This window comes from Ovis aries, chromosome 5 (genome assembly GCF_016772045.2).
Source record: "Ovis aries strain OAR_USU_Benz2616 breed Rambouillet chromosome 5, ARS-UI_Ramb_v3.0, whole genome shotgun sequence".
Classification (NCBI taxonomy): domain Eukaryota; kingdom Metazoa; phylum Chordata; class Mammalia; order Artiodactyla; family Bovidae; genus Ovis; species Ovis aries.
Genome location: NC_056058.1, coordinates 51,586,946 through 51,606,701, shown reverse-complemented (window position 1 = coordinate 51,606,701; position 19,756 = coordinate 51,586,946). Strand labels below are relative to the sequence as shown.

Below are 19,756 nucleotides of genomic sequence, written 5' to 3'. Positions count from 1 at the left end.
TAACAACTTAAAGCATTTCAAAATCTAGGTAACTGGAATGAGTGGTAGGGATGAAAGTCTGGGTACACGGCAAAACCCTGAGCATCTACTTACAGGCTCCACGAACTCAAACATCTTCCTCTCTTGGACTTCCTGCACCTTGAAGACATACTCCAGGGATACTTCATAGAAATGCTGCCGGACCAGGTCCACTTGGCTGTCTGCCTACAAGCAAGATGGGATTTCAAAGAAAAAGCAGGTCACTATCTGAGGAGAGGATTCAGTAAGCAGCTCCCCACCCCTACCCCCACCCCTCACCAAGAAAAGATCTCCAGAGATGGTTTTTAAAAACAAATCCAGTAGCATGAAGCAGAAATCAGAATAATGTTCATGGTTACCTGAGCGCTAAGTCTGGGCCAGGCACCGTGCCCATAGCTGTACATCATTATCGTATTCAGTCCTCATAAATTTTAGTTATTTAACCCTCATTATAATCCTAAAAAGAAGATAGCATCCTTACCCCTAACTTACAGGAAGTAAATGAAATCGGCTAACATTAACGAACCTGACAGAGTTGGTACAAGACAGAGCTGGGACTTCTGTCCTGGCTGCTCTTTCTCCAAACCTCTAGACTCTACCACCTTCCCACAGTGGGGCAGACCTACGTTCCATGAAAGACGGAATTTTAAAGAGAAAAAGAAAACGTGCAGGACCATCCTCGTCCGATCCACCCTAATGAACAAAACAATTTGATAGGGGACAGGAGACCTCAGAACAGAACATTTTCACTCATCCCAAACACTTTCTTTGGACAAGGATGAACTACTAGTTTACAGTGTAATTGGGCTTCCCTGGTGGCTCAGCAGTAAAGAATCCACATCCCTATGCAGGAGACCTGGGTTCCATCCTTGGGACAGGAAAAATCCCCTGGAGAAGGAAATGGCAACCTACTCCAGTATTCCTGCCTGGGAAATCCCATGGACAGAGGAGGCTGGCGGGCTACAGGCCACCGGGTCGCAAAACAGTCAGATACACTTACACGAGCAGTTGGATTTGTCCAGTCCCTGCAGTCCTTGATTTCTCGAAGTGCAAATCCAACACACTTACACCAGGGACCCACCTACTTTCCCCAACTCCCCCCAAATCCTGGATGAACAACAACAGCAAAGCAGAGTAATTACCTTGCTCCCTCAAAGCCTCACCTCCCACTCTTGCAGGTCGTGAGACCTGGAAAGACCCACACCTGGTACAAGTAGGCAGCGATCTGGGATCCAGAACCCAGGGGAGAAAATCACTGTGTGGAGCGGCAAGAAGCTGTGCTGAGAAGTGCCTCAACCACCACTACCAAGCTCTTACACTTTCAACAGTGTGGCGGAAGTCAATTCACTCTTTCCAAACAGATAATTACACTGAAAGCACATTTCAATGACAAAAGAAAAATATGATTTTTTAAAAACAAAAATGGATATCCTGCTAATAGGAAACAAAACACTCTTTTCTTTAGAAATAAAGGTGTCAGGTGTCATTCGATAACATACTTTACACAGACAAAGCTCCCAAAGGAGTATTTCTTTCAGCGTTCCATTGTCAAAGATTCCTGCAGAGCAAACCTGGGACAGATCTTGCACTTCATTAGGTATTGCTAACATATGGTATTGCTAACCTTGTATCTTAAGGACTTGGCAAAGTGTTCATTCATTCATTGGGCTGCACAGCTTAACGAGGAAAAGAGATAAATAATCGTGTAAATTAAAAAAAAAAAAATTTACAAACTCTGGAAAAGGACGAGGTGCTATGAAACAATCCAGAAGATCCATTCAAGTCTCCTGGTAGTGACTTCCTCCCAGGGCAACTTCCATATTAATACAGAGAAGGTCCCAGCTCCCTAAGTTTAAGTGCTGCACAAATCAACATAAAGGGCTAAGCCTGTGGGCGTTTCCTAAACCTCCAAGCCGGAGAGCTGATGTCTGAGCACTGACTGAGCTTCATGTGGAGGACAGAGTTGAAAAAGTGCTGCACTAACCCCCTCTCCAGGGTGGTCAGCAAGAGTCTGCACACTTCTGTCTGGGCTCCTGCCAGCTAAGGCCTGTAAGCCCCCGCAGTTCTTGATTTCTCGTAGTGCAAATCCAACACCTTTACACCTAGGGACACATCTACTTCCCCTGACTTCCCCCACAACCCAAATACATCCTCCCTGCTCGGGCTAGCCAAGTGAGACTGCAGCAGAAAAAGGGCGCTTCTGAAAAGCCACAAGCTAGGCCAGGCTGGAGCAGGCAGGAGGAAAGTGCTCTGAGAAGAGAAGAGCGCAGCATCAGTGAGAGCGCCAGGAGAGCGACCGCTTGGGTGGGAATCGCAGTGCCATCATTTTCTAGCCGGTGGGACCTGCTACAGCCACATATCCTCTCTGGGTCTTTTCCCCGTACCTGGAGACTGGGGCTGGTATGACTTGCCCTTGCTCTGAGCAGAGCTGTTTAGAAGAGAAAATGAGTTAAAGGACGTGAACTATTTGAAAACCAGGATGCGTTCCATGTACACTGAGTGTTACCACCAGGGAAGTGGAAGCAGATGGGCTCCAAGCCCTGCTCCTACCCTAAACCAGCCACATCTTCTTGGGCAATGACAGTCCTCTCCTCACTGGCCTCTCTGCTTTCTTTCTCTGCCCCCACAATCCGATCTCTATCCAGCAGCCGGAACACTTTTCCTAAAATCTCCATCAGATACTTTCACAGCTCCTTCAGTGCCTCCCCTGGCCCCTACTATGGTCTGAAGACCCTGAGGGGCCAGCCCACCGCTCTCTCTCTCCCTCAACCCCTCCCTCTCCTGTTCCAACTGGGGCTTCTAGCCACCCTCCAACACTCCAAACTCTTTCTTTCCATGCAACCTCTGCACTTGTTGTTCCATCTGCCTGAAAAAACCCCTCTCCCTAGACAGAAGTTCGATTTTTTTGAACTTTAATGCATACGGAGAAATACCTTTGCCACATAACTCAATAAACGTACGTATATGATTAGACACAACGCACTTCCGTCTTTCTCACTCTATCCCAGCCTACTCTACTCTATTTCATGATCCAGTAACTCAGATCTTATGACACATACACAATTTAAAGAACACTGTTCTAGCTTTTAACCCATGTTGCTCCTTTTTTTCCCCCGGTCTCAATTCAAATGTCCCCTCTTTAGAGAAGCCTGCATTGACATTATTTTAGGAAGGTTACCCCGAGGAGTCTATATCCTATCTCCCAATTTATTTCCTTATCACTACATGAAATTCTCATTTATTCTTCTCTTTTTTCATGTACTGCCTAGTAGAATATAAAGTCAATGAGAGTAAGGACCTTGTTCCACTTGTCCATTTCAGATCCCAGAAAGGGGCCTGGCCCATAGCAAACATTCTGATGCTTGAGGAACAAAAGAATTGATCTCTATGTGAACACCAGTGATCCAGCACTGAGAAGAAAAGTAAAACAGAATGCATTTCCAATGGAAAAGGAAAAAAAAAAAAAGAAAAGAAATCCCAAGTGGAATGGTATGTTTCTCCTGCCAGTGACCCTCTTATCTGGGCCACTGAATTCACCCACATCCTTAGCCGCTGCTACAATGGAATCAGAAGCCGGATTCCAACCCCTGAGCAGGCAGCTCTTCTGTTACTCAAGAAGCCGTCAATCTACCAGCTTGTCTAAGACCCACCAACCACTCTCTGCTTCCTGGAAGAGACACATTCTCCTAGATTGTAAGTTCTTACCATTCATTTCACTCCCCACAACACACTTAACTCCTGAACAGACTTTTCACAGAAGCATCCAATGAATAATTTGTCCAAGGAATGATTTCTTAGAAGCCAACTTCTGAGCCACTGAAGACACTGACATTTTAAAGCCATCCACTAGATGGCAGCATCGCTTCACATCACTACCCTGTTATTTCAGCCACCAGAGACAGGGGATGGGCTAGAATTTACAAGTATTCAGGTCAGACCTACAAGCAAGGAACAATTCTGGATCATCAAAGAAAATAGATTTCATTATATGTGTAGTAGGAGATTAATAAGATTGTTAAAAGTTTATTTTTTAATAAATGGGAGGGAAATCATCACTAAATAGCTGGAAGACATTGAGCAAATCACTTGACCTCTGCAAGGACCTCAGTTTCTGCAAATGGAATTCTAAGAGGTTTAACCAGAGGATCACCAAGGTCCCTCCTGCTCCCCGCTTCCATTAGCTTGACACTCACATTAAATAACAATGGCTGGCAGGCTGCCCAGCAACATCCTTCCCTTCCAAGATGGAGAGATAAGAGCTTACTGGGTTAAGGGAAAGGTCTCCAGAGTCAGGAGCCAGGGTTCAAATACTTGCTGACTAGCAATGGGCAGGCTATTTAACATCTTGGAGCATCAGCTGCCTCCTGTGTAAGAGAGAGGGAATCCATCTGTACCTCATAGGGTGGTTGTGAGAAGTTGAGCAGATTCCATGTGAAGTGCTGGTACATAAATATGTATTCAGTAAACACCCACCACTATTATTCTTGCTGTTGCTACTAAAAATATTATCATTATTATTCATTATTATATCATTATTACTTCATTATTATTATGAGATTTTTATTCAATTTAACTCAGCTAAGGTATACAAAGCAGTGCTTGAGAAGAGACCAGGACTTTCAACAAAGACCCACAGCCCAATCCTTGCCTTCCAAGTACTTAGGAAGTTTGAATGGGTAAAAGACAAGGACTGTAACCACAACAACAAAAAGACAAACCATAATGCAAAAATATCCACTAAGATAAACACTGGCAAAGGCAGAACTGCAGATAGAAAGCTTGCCCTCCTCCCCACTACGTTAGTGACTAATCCCTAGTGTGACAGCATTTGGGGTGGAGCCTGTAGGAAGTAATTATGAGCTTAGAGTCTTGAGCATAGAATCCTTTTTTTAAAGTCTTCATTAAATTTGTTACAATGTTGCTTCTGTTTTATTTTTTGTTTTTTAGGCCAGGAGGCATGTGGGATCTTGGCTCCCCAACCAGGGATCAAACCCACACCTCCTGCACTGGAAGGTGAAGTCTTAACTACTGGACCACCAGGGAAGTCCCTTGTAGAGTTTCTACTCAAGTTGCCAAGGAGACTCACTCACTCTACCAGGACACAGTCAGAAGACAGCCATCTGTGAACCAGCAAGCAGGCCTCACCAGACACCAAATCTGCCACCGCCTGGATCCTGGACTTCCCAATATCCAGAACTGAGAAACAAGTTTCAGTTGTTTATAAGCGACCCAGTCTATGGTATTCCATCACAGCAGCCGGAACATAAGGCACCAGGAAGAATGCCATCCAATGCTAACAGGGGAGGGGCAGGAACAGGCCAGTTATGGGGATAATAGTTTACATTTGTGTAGCAGCTGTGATTTACCATCTCATACATGAAGTAGACAGGACAGGTGATTTATGAGTATTTTACGAAGGATCTAGAGCTCAGAGAGACCAAGTACTTTCCCAGGTCACACAGTCAACCAAGTGGTAGAGCAAGCCTTGAAAGAAGGTATCTGTCAGTCCAGCGTTCTGGTCCCCATACTGCTATCTCAGTTCAGTTCAGTCGCTCGGTCATGTCCGACTCTTTGCGACCCCATGGACTGCAGCACACCAGGCTTCCCTTTTCCTCACCAACTCTCAGAGCTTACTCAAACTCAGGTCCATCGAGTCAGTGATGCCATCCAACCATCTCATCCTCTGTCATCCCCTTCTCCTCCTGCCTTCAATCTTTCCCAGCATCAGGGTCTTTTCCAATGAGTCAGTTCTTTGCCATCAGGTGGCTGAAGTATTGGAGCTTCAGCTATCTCAGGAGGAGATGCTATTGGCATGGCCCTAAAGGAAAATGCGGGACTTGTCCCAGACCAACTCATCAGGATCCAAGCGTGGAGAGAACAGACTGGGAGGAGAAGCTGTCTCACTCTGGGGATGTCATACATGTGCACCTCCCAATACCAGTAGGTGCTAGAACAACTATTTACTCACTCATTCAAACAGTCACTTCAAAGCAAAGAGTTCTAAGCACACTACTTCCTAACTGGGATATGAAACAAATCCCAGTGGGGAGGGGAGTGGCCTCTACCATCTCCTGACTAATCCTGATCTTTCAGCCTTTAACCCCATCACCTTCATGTGAACAGAAGTACTGGCATGGAATTTGCTCTAAAAGAAAGGAAACTGAAGAATGCAGGCTCGCTCAGGAGCCACAGGGTCTCTTTTAGCACACACCTGAGACAGTTCAAGCAAATTTTTAAGAGTTAAGAGGATATTCATGTAGCCAAGCATGGAGTTACACTAGCGAACTGCCCTGTCTCTCCAAAACATATACCCCATCACCCTGAAAATCTCCATGAACTAAATAAAAATGGTCACAGCTCCAAGTTCACAAAGCCAACTTTTCTTTCCAAGTTAACCACTCTTTAAAAAGACTTTATGCAAAAACAAACAAACAAACAGGGGCAGATCAAAGAATTTACTTTTTTGAAACAAGGTAACCTCTGCACAAAATATATGAGACAATAAAATACTGCTTAAAAGAAAAAAATAATAATGTCAAGTAGCGGTTGGATTTTTTTTTTTTTTCATTTCACATTAAGGAAGGATGACCAAAGGGTTTCAGATACTAACATTTCAAATCAGTGATGTAAGGAGAAAGTCAAAAGGCAAGGTAAGGGCATACAGAATCAAAAGTCAAGGGTGAGAGAAACAGGAAAACAGATCTCAGTTTGAAAGGAGGAAGCACAGTCTAGTGATTAGGATGATTTTAACCAGCTGCATGTTCCTTGCCATGGACAGGATGGACAGCACACAGTGTGAGCTGCAGTTTGAGAAGGGACAAAGGCCACGTGGGCAGCAAGCATGGAAGGAGGGATGAGAATGAAGCTCCTGGCTTCTGAGGTCCCTGCCAACCCTAGGATGTTCCAGCAAAGAGTAACCAGCACATATCCACAGCACCATGGAAACATTAAAACACTTTATTCAGGACACTAGTAAAGTCTCTTACCTCCTGAAGCTGAGACTCTTTCTTCTTGGAAGACAAATTCAAGTGTTTTTCTAAAATGCCACAATACTTCTCTGTCTCCTTGTCATACTTCTTTTTGGCCTCCTGGCAAAAAAAAAAGAGGATAAGAGAAAGAAAAAAGAAAAATAAGATGTTCCAGGAATGAAAGCAACCCAGGGTCAGACTCTTCCTGTTGATCTTCACGGGTTAATCATTCCCTTAGACTCAGAAATGTGGCAGACCACCCAGCTCCTACTCTTCCAATAATGCCCATGAAACCAAACAACCACACATCAATATCCTGACCGCTCTGAGGGTCTACCATAGAGGAGCCACTGCAATACCAGAAACGAGGTAGACACCAGTATTTCATAGTGGCAGAGTCAGGACTCCACCTTCTAAAAACTTCAGTTGTAAGATAGAAATTTCTAGTTTATAACTCACAAGGATGTTCAAAGCCAAAGGAAGAAGGAAAGTTATCTGTAAAGCTAATCCCCAAACAGGAAGGTCTACATACACCTCAAAGGGGACAAGTCTGAACTAATGGTAGATCAAGCTTTAACCACGTTCAAAAAGCACTGTTTAATTTGGAGACCTAAACATCCTTGATGCAATAATATCACATATGGATCTTCAAGGTAAGGAATCATTCAAAACAAAGAAGATGTTATCTTCCCAGATGTGTTCACTGTAGCAGCATTTATAATAACCAAAAAAAAAAAAAGCAAGAGTAACATTGCTGCCTAAGAATAGAATTTGGGATAATTAAAATATGAGGTACTCAATACACATAACTTGGAAGGCTAGCTATCATATGGAAGGATGCTCACAATGTAATGAAAAGTAGTGACAGCATGATACAAACTTGTTGCATCCTACAAAGGATGTGTCTACCTGCAGACAAACATTAGGTGGGAAGGCACTTCAGTGAAAATACCTGAGATAGCAAATGGGATAATGAGTGATGTTTTCCTCCATTAGGGAGATGTCTATTATCCTATATGATTGCTTTCAAAATAAAAAATATATGTATGTAAACACTGTATTGCAAGTAATAATCCCTGCTCTCCCAAAGTCACTGAGTTTCTATTCCCTATTTTACAGATAAGAAAACTTAGATGCAGGAGGTTAACTTCTGTAAAAAGTTCCAGAGAGTGACAAGAGCTGGAGTCTGAGCCCAAGACAAGCTGCTTCTAAGCCCACACCTGGACATACTGTCGTAGGTGGTTTCTCTTCCCTCCACATTTCAGTGGGGATGGCAGGCAAGGGGGCTGGAGGAAGGTCCACCATGGCCTGATAAACAGGATCAAATGCACTAACTGGGTGCATCACTCCTGCTTTTGATTTTTGGGGATTCCACCGGAGATATTTTTCTGCAACTCCAAGGCTTATAAGAGGAGAAAAAAATGTTGTGGCCAGATAAGGAAGCTGAGACCTCTCTTCATTTAATGATGATGTAATGAGCAAACACTCTATGTAAGGATCCTTCAGGCACTGGAAATATAAGGCAGAAAAGGCCCCACCCTCATGGTGGGGGTGTTCAAGCAGAAGGAGAAACACAATTAACCAGGAAACAAACAGCACGATTTCAGACTGCCACAGGTCCATGAAGGGAACAGGGTGCAGCCCCAAAGATTCTTGCAGACAAATGTTCTGGAGAGGCCTCCCTGGGGAGGGGAAGTGTGATCAAAGCGCTGCTCACCTAGTGAGCGGGAGGGGACTGACACATGCAGCTGGCAGAACACCCAGAGCCTAAGCGTCACGGAGACGCCAAGAGACCATCACCTGAAGTGCCGACAAGCACCCGTGGCATCAGAACGTCATTCATCGGGTCAACGCCAAGACTCTAAGCCTCACAAAATGGGCAGAATCATCATTTATCCATTTGAGCTGGCATGCGTCCATTTCTACAAATCTGAATTTTGTTTGAAAGTCTTACATACATGAAAAAACATGTAAAAGCAAGTGGAGACAAAGCCAGAGGACACATTAATCCTTCAAATAGGAAAGGTATAGGCAAGACACTTGACTCAATGCTTTTCCTTCACAGAAATCTAGTGGCTTGGAGCTGCGGTTCCAACTCTGCTTAATACTCTTACAGCCCTTTCACCAGCCTTGTCGGCAACCCCCAAAAGACAACCCTGTGCCAGCACAGTCCAGCTGACCAGAGGTGAGAAGAGGCCTGGGAACATGAGTCATTGACATTCTGTGACTTTCTGGCAACTTGAGCCTCCACATTCCATGCTCAAGAGGACAGCCAGAGCTTAAGGGAACAGGAAGCGGTTCCTGTCCTGAGAAAACAGAAACAAGCTCTCTGGGGGCATAACTCCACTAAGACTGAGATAATGTTCTTTAGACAGGAAGGTAGTAAGACTCAGCCAACTCAGGTACCAAGACAGTATTCACTGACTTCCAGAGGGTACACAGTAGTTGGCAAAATGGATCCAAGACAGAGTTAGGATCCTGGTAATGATTCCCAACTCCGTACAAACCTCTGTCCCTCCAGGACTCAATTTCCTGATCTATAAATTCAGGATGACTAAATCAGATAATGCCTCCAGTTTTCCCTTTCAGCTCAGAGACTAACATAAAAAACATTAAGAACACCCACCCCATGGTAGGACTGTCAGGACTAAATGAGATTAGCCGTATCCAGTGCTTGGCAGAGCACCTGGCACATGGAAAGAGCTTGATAGAATTCCGTGCTGACGGTGGTGGCGGCAGCCGGGGTGGCGGCAGTGACGATGAGGTCCAGCATCTAAACCTACCTCCTTCTATCAAAACACCACTTGCTTTCCATGTCCCACATCCCAGGAAGGAAACCCTTCACAGCACCCACTGCCATGTGCGAGATCATATGCTTATTTATACCATTCTGTACAGGGCCTTCCTCCCTGCATGCCACGAGCAAGGCAACTACATCTGCATTTATTCTCCACCAAACAGCAATGTGGAGCACAGTGCCAGGCACGCAGCAGGCTTCCATCGTATCTTGTGAATGAACTGCGTGTATGGAACAGAACAGCTAATACCAAATGACCTTATGACAGCATTCTGAGCACTGTATAGGGGTTCGCTGATTTCTTCCTCATAATAACTCTGTAAGGTGAGCACTACCATGATCCCCATTTCTCAGTTTAGGAAAAAGAAGGTCAGTAATCGCCCCATGTTTATATGTGAATAGCACAAATGGGATTTGGACTCGAGCAGCCCCACTCTGAACCACCCTCTCTGACGTCTACTGTAGTTTCACTGGAGAACCCAGCTTTGGCTGTAAGAAAAATCAATTCCCCCAAACTCAGGTATCTAAAATCCATAGGATCTTCCCTACCTCCAAAGCACCATATTAGCACAAGAATGCTCCTCATTCATAGCCTTCACTCCCTGCCACCGCCCCCAGCACTCTAACTTTCGCTTCTTGAGTAGCAACAGGTTGTTATAGCAACCGAACTGGCACCAGAGTGGGGAGGAGGATGGGTAATTTTAGCATCACACGGGCAGAGTTTGGAAACTTCCACTTGGCCGTTACAGGGAACTTGCTGGCTCTGAGGTATTCCTGAATTTGCTCCCTCAGTGGCCTAGTAGAGGGATTGTTGTTTCTTTGTGTTCTTGTAAATGTACATAATTCTGTGATATACATGAACAGTGTGGGGGTGGGGATGAGGAACAGGTATATTGAAAAAAGAGAAAAAACAAAGGGGGAGGTATGGGAAATCATCCCCAGTGCCATCACCTTGCTCTTTGACGAGAATGAGAGAGGAGAATGCGTGTGAGGAAAGGCATGCTTTGGCGAGTGGCTCTTTTCTATACGTTTTTTAATGCTTGCGTTTCTCGCCATCTATCACTCTCTGAAAAGTACCTGCTCCTGTCATGACCATCACTGACAGCAGCCCAAAAGGAGAGCGCTCAGACCTCCCCTCTTTCTCCATGGTAACCATGGTAATCCCCAAAGCTGGACCGAGGGAAGAGGCTGGAGTGAGAGGCGTCTGCGCCTGGGAGCTGGAGAAGTGACTGCTGGAAAGATGACTCAATGCATGGGTCTGCTCTGCCTCTGCCTCAAAGCTCTTTAGGATCCTCCAGAGCCACTTCCATATCGGTAGGACTGGGAGGCACAGGCCCCAGGGCCACAAAAGAGAAGGTGCTCATGGGGTCTGCATCAGTGAGAACTCAGGGAGGGGCACTCAGCATTATCCTATCTGTCCCTCAGCCTGTTCAAAGGCCTGGACAAAATCTTAGCAGAATAAGACTTCCTTTAAATTATACATTCCTTAATGTATGATGATACAATACCAATGAGCTCCAATTTCTTCATAAATGAAAACTGTAAAACTGGATGAGAAGTGCTGGAAAACTGGAAGAAAAATCTCGGCTGCGGTCCCTCCTTCAAACTAGGGTCGTCCATCCCTCTGAATAACGGTGACTGACTAGAACGTCTCTTTCACGCCCTAATCATATTCATTTTCAGAAAGCAGATGCACTTAGTTGGGGGTGGGAGAGACCACCCTAGTTACACTTCGATTCTGTGTTTTCCTACCTACAAGCAGGCACCTCTCAAGGCCATTTCACAACAGTAAAATCCACACCGTCTCAACAAGAGGGTGACATTGCCCAAGATCCCCTGCAGGTGGTGCAAGGGGCTGCAAGGCAAAAGACAGTTCAGTTTAAAAAAAAAAAAAAAAAACCAGGAAGAAAACCTTGAAAATTCTTTTGCTTTCATTGATTCCAATGAAAACATCTTGCCTATAGGTGGGCTCTAACACTCTACTGAAGGTCAACCTGGCTGGGGCTGTCTAGTGATTTAGCACAGGGCGGGAAACCCGGGAGAATCCACCTTTAAAAAAATGAGTAACAGGTTAGAATCAGCCAAGTTTCAGCAACAATCTTTCCAGGTCAGTGGTAACAAATGCTGACCTCTGGGTTGAACCAGTCCTGCTTTTTGACTCCATGCAATATATATTTTTAAATTATGTGCCACCAATTTTTTAAAGCCAGGAAATTTCACATAAAACTCTGATTTTTCAGTTTCTCTTGAAAAAATGTAAAGATCTAACAACAAAGGGCTCAATTTCACGCACAGCGAAGGTGAGCTAAGAAGAGGGTCCTCACATCTACAAGGGCCTATTTGCAACCCCTGTCCTAGGCCTCAGTCCTGACCTCGGCAAACAATACAATTCCATGGTGTCCGAACACACAGGTTAACTATTCACGCAAAGGAGGCACAGTTTCCACCTCTGGATGATTTATGAACTAGCACAACACAATCAGATACCAAAACACTACACGACTCATCTGGGGTTGACCTCTCAGTCTTATTCGGACACTAGGTGTTGTATTTTCCAGACCTCCTGTCCTGAAATCCAAGAAGGCTTGCAAAATTCTCACCTTGGCAGCCCCAATCTGCTCCTTTCGAAACTTCTCCAAGGGAGTGATGAGCACTTCACTGGCGTTCTCAATCTGGAGGGGAAAAGCAGAGGGGTGGGGGAGGGGGGACACAGAAACAGGATTGGTAAAGAAGCAGGGCAGTTCCGGCACAGAAAACTCCCCCAGGCCTCAGTATAAAATCTGAGTTAGCGTGGTGCCTGTGTCACCTCTTCGTAACACTTGAACCAACAGCACGCCAAATCAAACTTTAGTCATCGGTTCAAAATACGGTATTCTTCCTATGCATGAGTAAGACAGATTCTTTAAAAATAAAAATGAGAACCTTTAAAAACGTAAGCAACCACACTGAAGGCAAGCAGAACTGGTGACAGAGTAGGGTCTAAATTTCAAGCTTCAGCTGACATCTTCTTGTAAATGCTCATTCAGCCAAGTTATATTTAAGTAGATATATATTCAAACTTAAATCTAAGTTAACCCTCCCTGCAAAAAAAAAAAAAAAAAAACCCACCTTTGGTGACATAAAAACCATCCAAGACTGATTCTATGTAGCCCTCCCTACCAGCTCTGGACTGGGATCAAGACACGCGGGCCTCCCGGCTGCCTTTCAGCTTCATCTCACTGTACTCACCCCTCAGGCCCCGCCCTCCAACCACACTGACACCTGAAAGTGCAAGTCGCTCAGTCGTGTCCGACTCTTTGCGACACCACGGACTGTACTGTCCATGGACTTCTCCAGGCCAGAACACTGGAGTGCGTAGCCTTTCCCTTCTCCAGGAGATCGTCCCAACCCAGGGACTGAACCCAGGTCTCCCGCATTGCAGGCAGATTTGTTACCAGCTGAGCCACAAGGGAAGCCCAAGAATACTGGAGTGGGTAGACTATCCCTTCTCCAGTGGGTCTTCCCGACCCAGGAATAGAACTGGGATCCCCTGCACTACAGGCGGATTGTTTACCAACTGAGCTATCAGGGAAGCCTTACTGTCACCTGAAAGCACTTCAAATGGACCAAACCTTCCCCACTTCCGAAACTCTGCATTTGGTTGTTCTTTTAGATGTTCTGTTTCCAAATTCTTGTGCGGACAACTCATTACTTCCTGCAACTCAGTTTTCAGCTTAAATATCACCTCTTTAGGGAGGTTTTCTCTACTGCCAAAGTAATCCAAAGAAACTTCCCACCACCTCACCAAGCATTTTCTTCAGAAGATGTAGACTAGCTGAAGCTCTCTGTTTCACCATTACAATATACGTACATACACGCCACTGTCTTATAAATGCTCACTTGTCCACCATCATCCCCAAAACACAGAAGAGTGCTGAAACAAAGGAACACTCAAATGTTTTCAACAATTAAATAAATGAATGAATTGGTTCTTGGTTGGCTGCCAACTGTGTGACTACGGGCAAAACATTTAACCTCTCTAGGCTCTAATTTCCTCATCTGCAAAATAAGTGGGGTGAATTGTTCCAGCTCCAAGATTCTATGGTCTTTTCTAAGGCAGCACGACATTTTACAATCTTTCCTTTAAGTCATTCACTGCTCACTCATCACTCAACTGATTATTTCAGGAATCTCATCGCAACAAAGCATTATTTTTCTAAATCACATGCCTATCCATTGCAATGAAACTAACAGGGTAAATGCCAGAAGCCACAGATGGAGACAGCAAAGAACTAACTAGACAATGCGAAGGGGAGAAGGTGGCAGGTCTCCAAATTTATTGCCATGTGCCTTTTCCTCACTTTTGAGAGCATTTCTGTTATAATATTTTAACTCTAGAGTGTTGCAATACTGTTTAACTTGCTTGATTTATACTGTCATTTGGCTCACTTATTTCATCTTTTCCACAAATCAAGTGTAAGTCTCAAACTCACAATGGTGCTCAGAGCCCCTAAGCCAGTGGTTCTCAATGTTAACTGAAAGCTAGGCTCACCTGAGGAATTTTTAAAATCCCAGTCTCCAGGCCACGCTCCAGACCAATAAATCAGAAACTCTGTACCTCATTCCACACATCAGTATCTTTTAAACTCCCCAAGTTGTTCCAGTGGGCCTCCATGGGGGAGAATCCAGCCCTCACTAGATGCTAAATATACAAAAGCCCTAACTTCCCACCTGGGAATCAGGATGCCCAAGTCCTTGTCCCGGTGCCTGCTACTGCATGCTATCAGTCTTCAGGACACCTCACTTTTCTTATCTGTCAAATAATGGGCTGTACACAGTAAGGAATGGGGTCCAGGTGGGTCTAAAATTTTATGACTATATAATTTCCACTCAGTTCCAAGCACTAAGATAATATGGGAACACAGTAGCCCCTTCTTCACCCTTCAAGAACTCATTCTTCCAATGGGACTCAAATATATGCAGTGACTATCAAGACACTCCATATGCAAAGTCAGAGGCAGGAACTGGACATTCAGAAAATACAAAGGATGGCCAGGAAGGCTTCCCAAGGAAGGTACAGCTTTACCAGGCTAAGGTAAACTGAAAACAAAGTTGTCACAAGGGGAGGAGGTTAGGGAAGGGGCTTGCAATGGCCAGATACTCATGTGCAGACAGCAGAAACTCGATTTTCTGACATTAATAATAAAATTGCAGAGGCAAGCTGAAAAGTATAATCCAGTCATTATTCCCTTACCCCAGACCATAGCAATCTGCAGAGTATTCATCATGATTTGCCTGCCACACCCCCCACCCCCAAATAACAACTCCGCCAAGAATCAGACTCAAAAGAATCACTTCCCTTTCTGAGGCACTAGCACGTGCACAAACACACAAGCTTTGCTCTGCTTCCACCCACCACCCTCCTGACTCTGGTTCAAGAACCCAGCAGGGAGCAATCAGGACAAACACTGTCTCTCTCTACAGAGCAGAAAGCGACAGACCTCTGGTTGAAGTTTAACAGAAACACCTGCTTCTCTGATGTCACTCACACCTGGGTTTGAATCCAGACTGTGCCACTTATTAACTGTGAGATTTTGGTCATATTACTTTACAGACGTAAATCTCAGTATCTTCATCTGGACAATGGGGATGATAAAGGTCCCACTTCATAGAGTCATCATGAGAGTTAAAATAGAAAATGCATGCCTACATAATGTCTTCGTAGAGCTTGTGAACTGAATTGCTGCTGCTGCTGCTGCTGCTGCTAAGTCGCTTCAGTCATGTCCAACTCTGTGCAATCCCACAGACGGCAGCCCACCAGGCTCCCCTGTCCCTGGGATTCTTCAGGCAAGAACATTGGAGTGGGTTGCCATTTCCTTCTCCAGTGCATGAAAGTGAAAAGTGAAAGTGAAGTCGCTCAGTCGTGTCGGACTCTTAGCGACCCCACGGACTGGAGCCTACCAGGCTCCTGTGTCCATGGGATTCTCCAGGCAAGAGTACTGGAGTGGGCTGCCATTGCCTTCTCCGAACTGAACTGCATCCCCTCCAAAATTCACACATTGAAGCCCTGCTGCTGCTGCTGCTGCTGCTGCTGCTGCTGCTAAGTCGCCTCAGTTATGTCTGACTCTGTGCGACCCCATAGACAGCAGCCCACCAGGCTCCCCCATCCCTGGGATTCTCCAGGCAAGAATACTGGAGTGGGTTGCCATTTCCTTCTCCAATGCATGAAAGTGAAAAGTGAAAGTGAAGTCGCTCAGTTGTGTCCGACTCTTCACGACCCCATGGACTGCAGCCCACCAGGCTCCTCCATCCATGGGATTTTCCAGGCAAGAGTACTGGAGTGGGTTGTCATTGCCTTCTCCGATTGAAGCCCTAACCCCTATTAAATTAAACAAGGAGGCCATTAGACTGAGGTGGCTCTAATGCCTTAGCAGCCTACATAAGCAAACTAAAACCCAAGGCTTTAAGTCCCTCAAGGTTAAGAAACTGAAATCTAAGAAAATGAAACCAATCACAAACAACTAGACTTTTCCAAATTAGGAAACCACTTAAGCTATAGCCAATCAAATAATTTCCTTCCTTTGCTTCCACATCTGCTATACAAAAGTCTCTGCCCTGTCTCCTTTTGATGGGGTGCTCCTAACCATTTATGGATTGGTTCTGCCCAATTTGAATCAATTTTTGTTCAAATAAACTTAAAATTTTAATAAGCCTCAGGTTATCAACACTCACAATGTGATAGTACTGATTTTTAGAGATGGAGCCTTTGGAGGTCATCAGGATAGATTCCTCGTTATGGGATTAATGACCTTGTTAGAAGAGGCAGGAGAGCGGCCCCGACCTTTCTCTGAAACAGGAAGGAGGTGGCCGTCTGCAAGCCAGGAAGAGGGCCCTCACCAGGAACCAAATCAGCCAGCAATTTAATCTTGGACTACCAGTCTCCACAGCTGTGAAAAATAAATGCTTGTTGTTTAAGCTACTCAGTCTATGGCAACCTGAGCAGACTAAGACAGTACTTAGTCCTGAAACCACTGACTATTAGTATGGGAAGAGAAACAAATGCTCACAGATGACTCTCCTCTGTGGCACTGCTGCCTAGAGACAAGCCCACCTGGGGACAAAGCAGCATGCAGCTTCATTCCTTATTCTTAGGAAAAAGGGGGAGGCCCAAAAGAGCTTCTTGTGAACGCAAAATCCCTTATCTGTGAATGCTGGATGACATCAGAATAAATCCTCATACAAAAGATATCTCTTAGAAACCTGGAGATCAGTGTTTGATTCTTGAATTGGCATATTGCCTCTCTTTGAAAAGCTTCTTATAGTTCCCAACATTTACCAAGTACCCATTGACTGGGTGCCTACCAACATGGCAGGCACTGTGTTAGGTGCCTTAGAATTAACAAGAGAGAGCTCTTGGATGAATTTAGTAAGGTGAAGAGAAGGAGAGCAGGGCAGGGCACTTTCATTCCCATTCTGCCAATAAGGGATCTGAGTTAAACTCAAAAGATTTATTTCATCCAGAAGTTAAGTAATTCAAAAGATCCACCCTAAGTCATATACTTTATATACATATGTGTGTGTGTGTGTGTGTGTGTGTGTGTGTACATATATACACACACACCTTATAGTGAATCTTTAGGAGGGTAAGTATGTGGTTCTAAGTTATGCATGGTAAACCTTTAATATTTACAAAAGGCTTCAAAACCCAACAAGGATGAGAAGATGAGGTTTGCTCATGAGCCTAGAGCACTCAAGTGGCAGAGCCTGGACTCAACCCCATTCTTCTGATAACAAACCCTGTGCTCCCCCAATGATCATACTGTCCATGACCAAGGGCAACCCAGCCATACTCACCATTCGTATCCGTTCATCTTCAAGATTCCTGAGGACAGTGGCAAACTCCTGTAAAGACCTTGCTGGAAAAGAGAAAGGGGGTGTGAGGTGGAAGTAGAGTGAAAGGCTCTTGGAAACCCTTCCAGATACAGCTATTATGTTATGGACTAAAATCCCTTGGCATGTGCAGAAGCCTAAAGACAACTCTTCCCAAGGCTCCCCTTGTCTTTTCATCACTAACCATTAAGGATGACCCCAAAATGCAGGATAATCCACTGGGAACTCAAGCTGGGGAAGGGTTTCCTTCAAGGAAAAGGCCTGCCTGTTCCTGAGAGTACCCAGGACTGACGGGATGCTGGCTAGCTCCCAGGCTGGATGGTGTAGAGTTCTTCTCAGGAGTTCAAGGATTTCCTGCCCAGGATTCAACCTCTGCAACCTTTGTTGTGGGGCTGCGTCAGAACCCAACCTTTTCTTTGCACCAGAGTTAAACAAACAACGCTGCTGGCATTGGAAGCCACCTCTCTGCCTTGGGTTCCTCCTCTCTGAATCCTCAAGCCCCTTATTATTGCAACACAGTTGGCAGCACAGCAATCAGGCGTAGACAGTCTCTTTCACTGAAATTATTCCAAACACAACAAGCATTGCATACAATAGCCCTAAGGATATTGGAGACATTCATGTATTGTTGAGAAAAGCATTCACATATTCAGGCATTACAACAATGATATGTTTTCACTGCTCTCAGCTGTCTCCCAATTCCCTCTGCTCACCCCCAGATTCTGATGCTCTGTAAGCCAACAGGGACTCCATAAGCATTTGGTGACTTAATTAATTTAATGTAACTCGCTCAACTCCTGCTCACTTAATGGAGTCAACCAATACACCCAATGGAAGAATAAGGTGTAGAGACTAGGATCTGGCAAAGACAGGTGTCTTGACATTGCAAATCCTCTGTGCTCAGTGCTGCCCACAGAAGATGGACAGGAGATGGTGAAGAGAGATGCAGTGAGGGAATAAGTGGGAACCTCCACTCTCAGTCTATTTGCTAAGGAAAATGCAAGGGGCAGGTGTGTGTGTGGGGTGGGGGCCAGTGAATGATGCAGACACCCAGCTTCTCTCCACATCCAAAAGCGAGGACAACTACATAGCCCCAGCCAACTGCTGCCAGGGCAGAACAAGAGGTCGGCTTCTCAGGCTCCCCAATTTTTAGAGAAGCTGAAAAACTGGAACTTGACACAAATTCAATTTATATGGTAATTCAGTTTTAAAAAATGAGTGTCCAAGAAAACATGTCTGCATTAGGACCTCTGATCTAGCTCTTCTCCCGTCTCCCCATGCTCTGCTTTTGTTCTAATCCTAAGGCACCACGCTTGGAATTAGGGGAAGAACGTCATGAAGCCAGCCAGAAGCAGCATGCTAGTGGAGGGTGGAGACAGGAGCCCCACCGCCCACCTTCCCGTGCTCTCCTAAGGCCAGAGGCGGTGAGGTGGCCCCAGGACTCCGAGGAGAAGCCCAGGAGAGCCCGAGGGCCCCCGATGCTCACTCCACCGTGCTGGCTCTGCTCTCAATACCGACTTCTTAATGTGTGACACTTACATGCTCGCTGTTCCAGGGGAGAGGCCCGGTGAGGACGATGAAAGTGTGGTGGACCGCGCACTTTTCACCCCTTACACGTGGCTGCGACTTACCTATACACATTTCATCGTCTGTTTCTGCATCTCCTATGCACTGAAATTTAAATTCATTTAAGGAGTCTGCAAACTTCCGCTTCGCTGAAGACAAATCTAGCAACAACAAAAAAGAGAGTAAAAAATGTGAATTATTGAAATAAATCTGCTTTCATATTTACTGCACTTTTTAGTCCTTGTACTACAAAAAGCAGCTAGATCTGTTCCTGAGTCCATCTCAGAGCACAAAATAATGTCGATTCAAAATAGTAAATAACTGTTTATAACATGAAATAGCTGATTTGCTTCACAAGTCAGTACTTTTGCTACATTTGCTTTAACAAGTCTGGCGCCCTCTCTCTTAATTCCTCAAGCTACACAGCAGGTCCTGCCATCTCCACTTGATACGGGTGGGAATCCACTTGCCTAAGAATGTCAGGGTCAGAGCCCACATTAGGATCTGCTCAGCCCTGCTCTGTCATTGACCCTCTGCA

The 19,756-nt window shown here is 45.1% G+C and overlaps 1 protein-coding gene across 4 annotated transcripts in view; it reads right to left on the bottom strand.

Annotated features, from left to right (window-relative positions):
- ARHGAP26 (Rho GTPase activating protein 26) overlaps nucleotides 1–19,756 on the bottom strand; it is a 482,086-nt gene that overhangs the window by 336,491 nt on the left and 125,839 nt on the right. For all 4 annotated transcript variants that reach the window (XM_004008912.6, XM_012178663.5, XM_004008913.6 and 1 more), the window contains exons 2-6: nucleotides 19,284–19,379; nucleotides 17,617–17,678; nucleotides 12,384–12,455; nucleotides 7,005–7,106; nucleotides 94–204 (exon numbers count right to left, since the gene is read on the bottom strand). In XM_004008912.6, coding sequence (XP_004008961.1) covers nucleotides 94–204; nucleotides 7,005–7,106; nucleotides 12,384–12,455; nucleotides 17,617–17,678; nucleotides 19,284–19,379 — 443 coding nt within the window. The remainder of the gene's footprint in view (nucleotides 1–93; nucleotides 205–7,004; nucleotides 7,107–12,383; nucleotides 12,456–17,616; nucleotides 17,679–19,283; nucleotides 19,380–19,756) is intronic.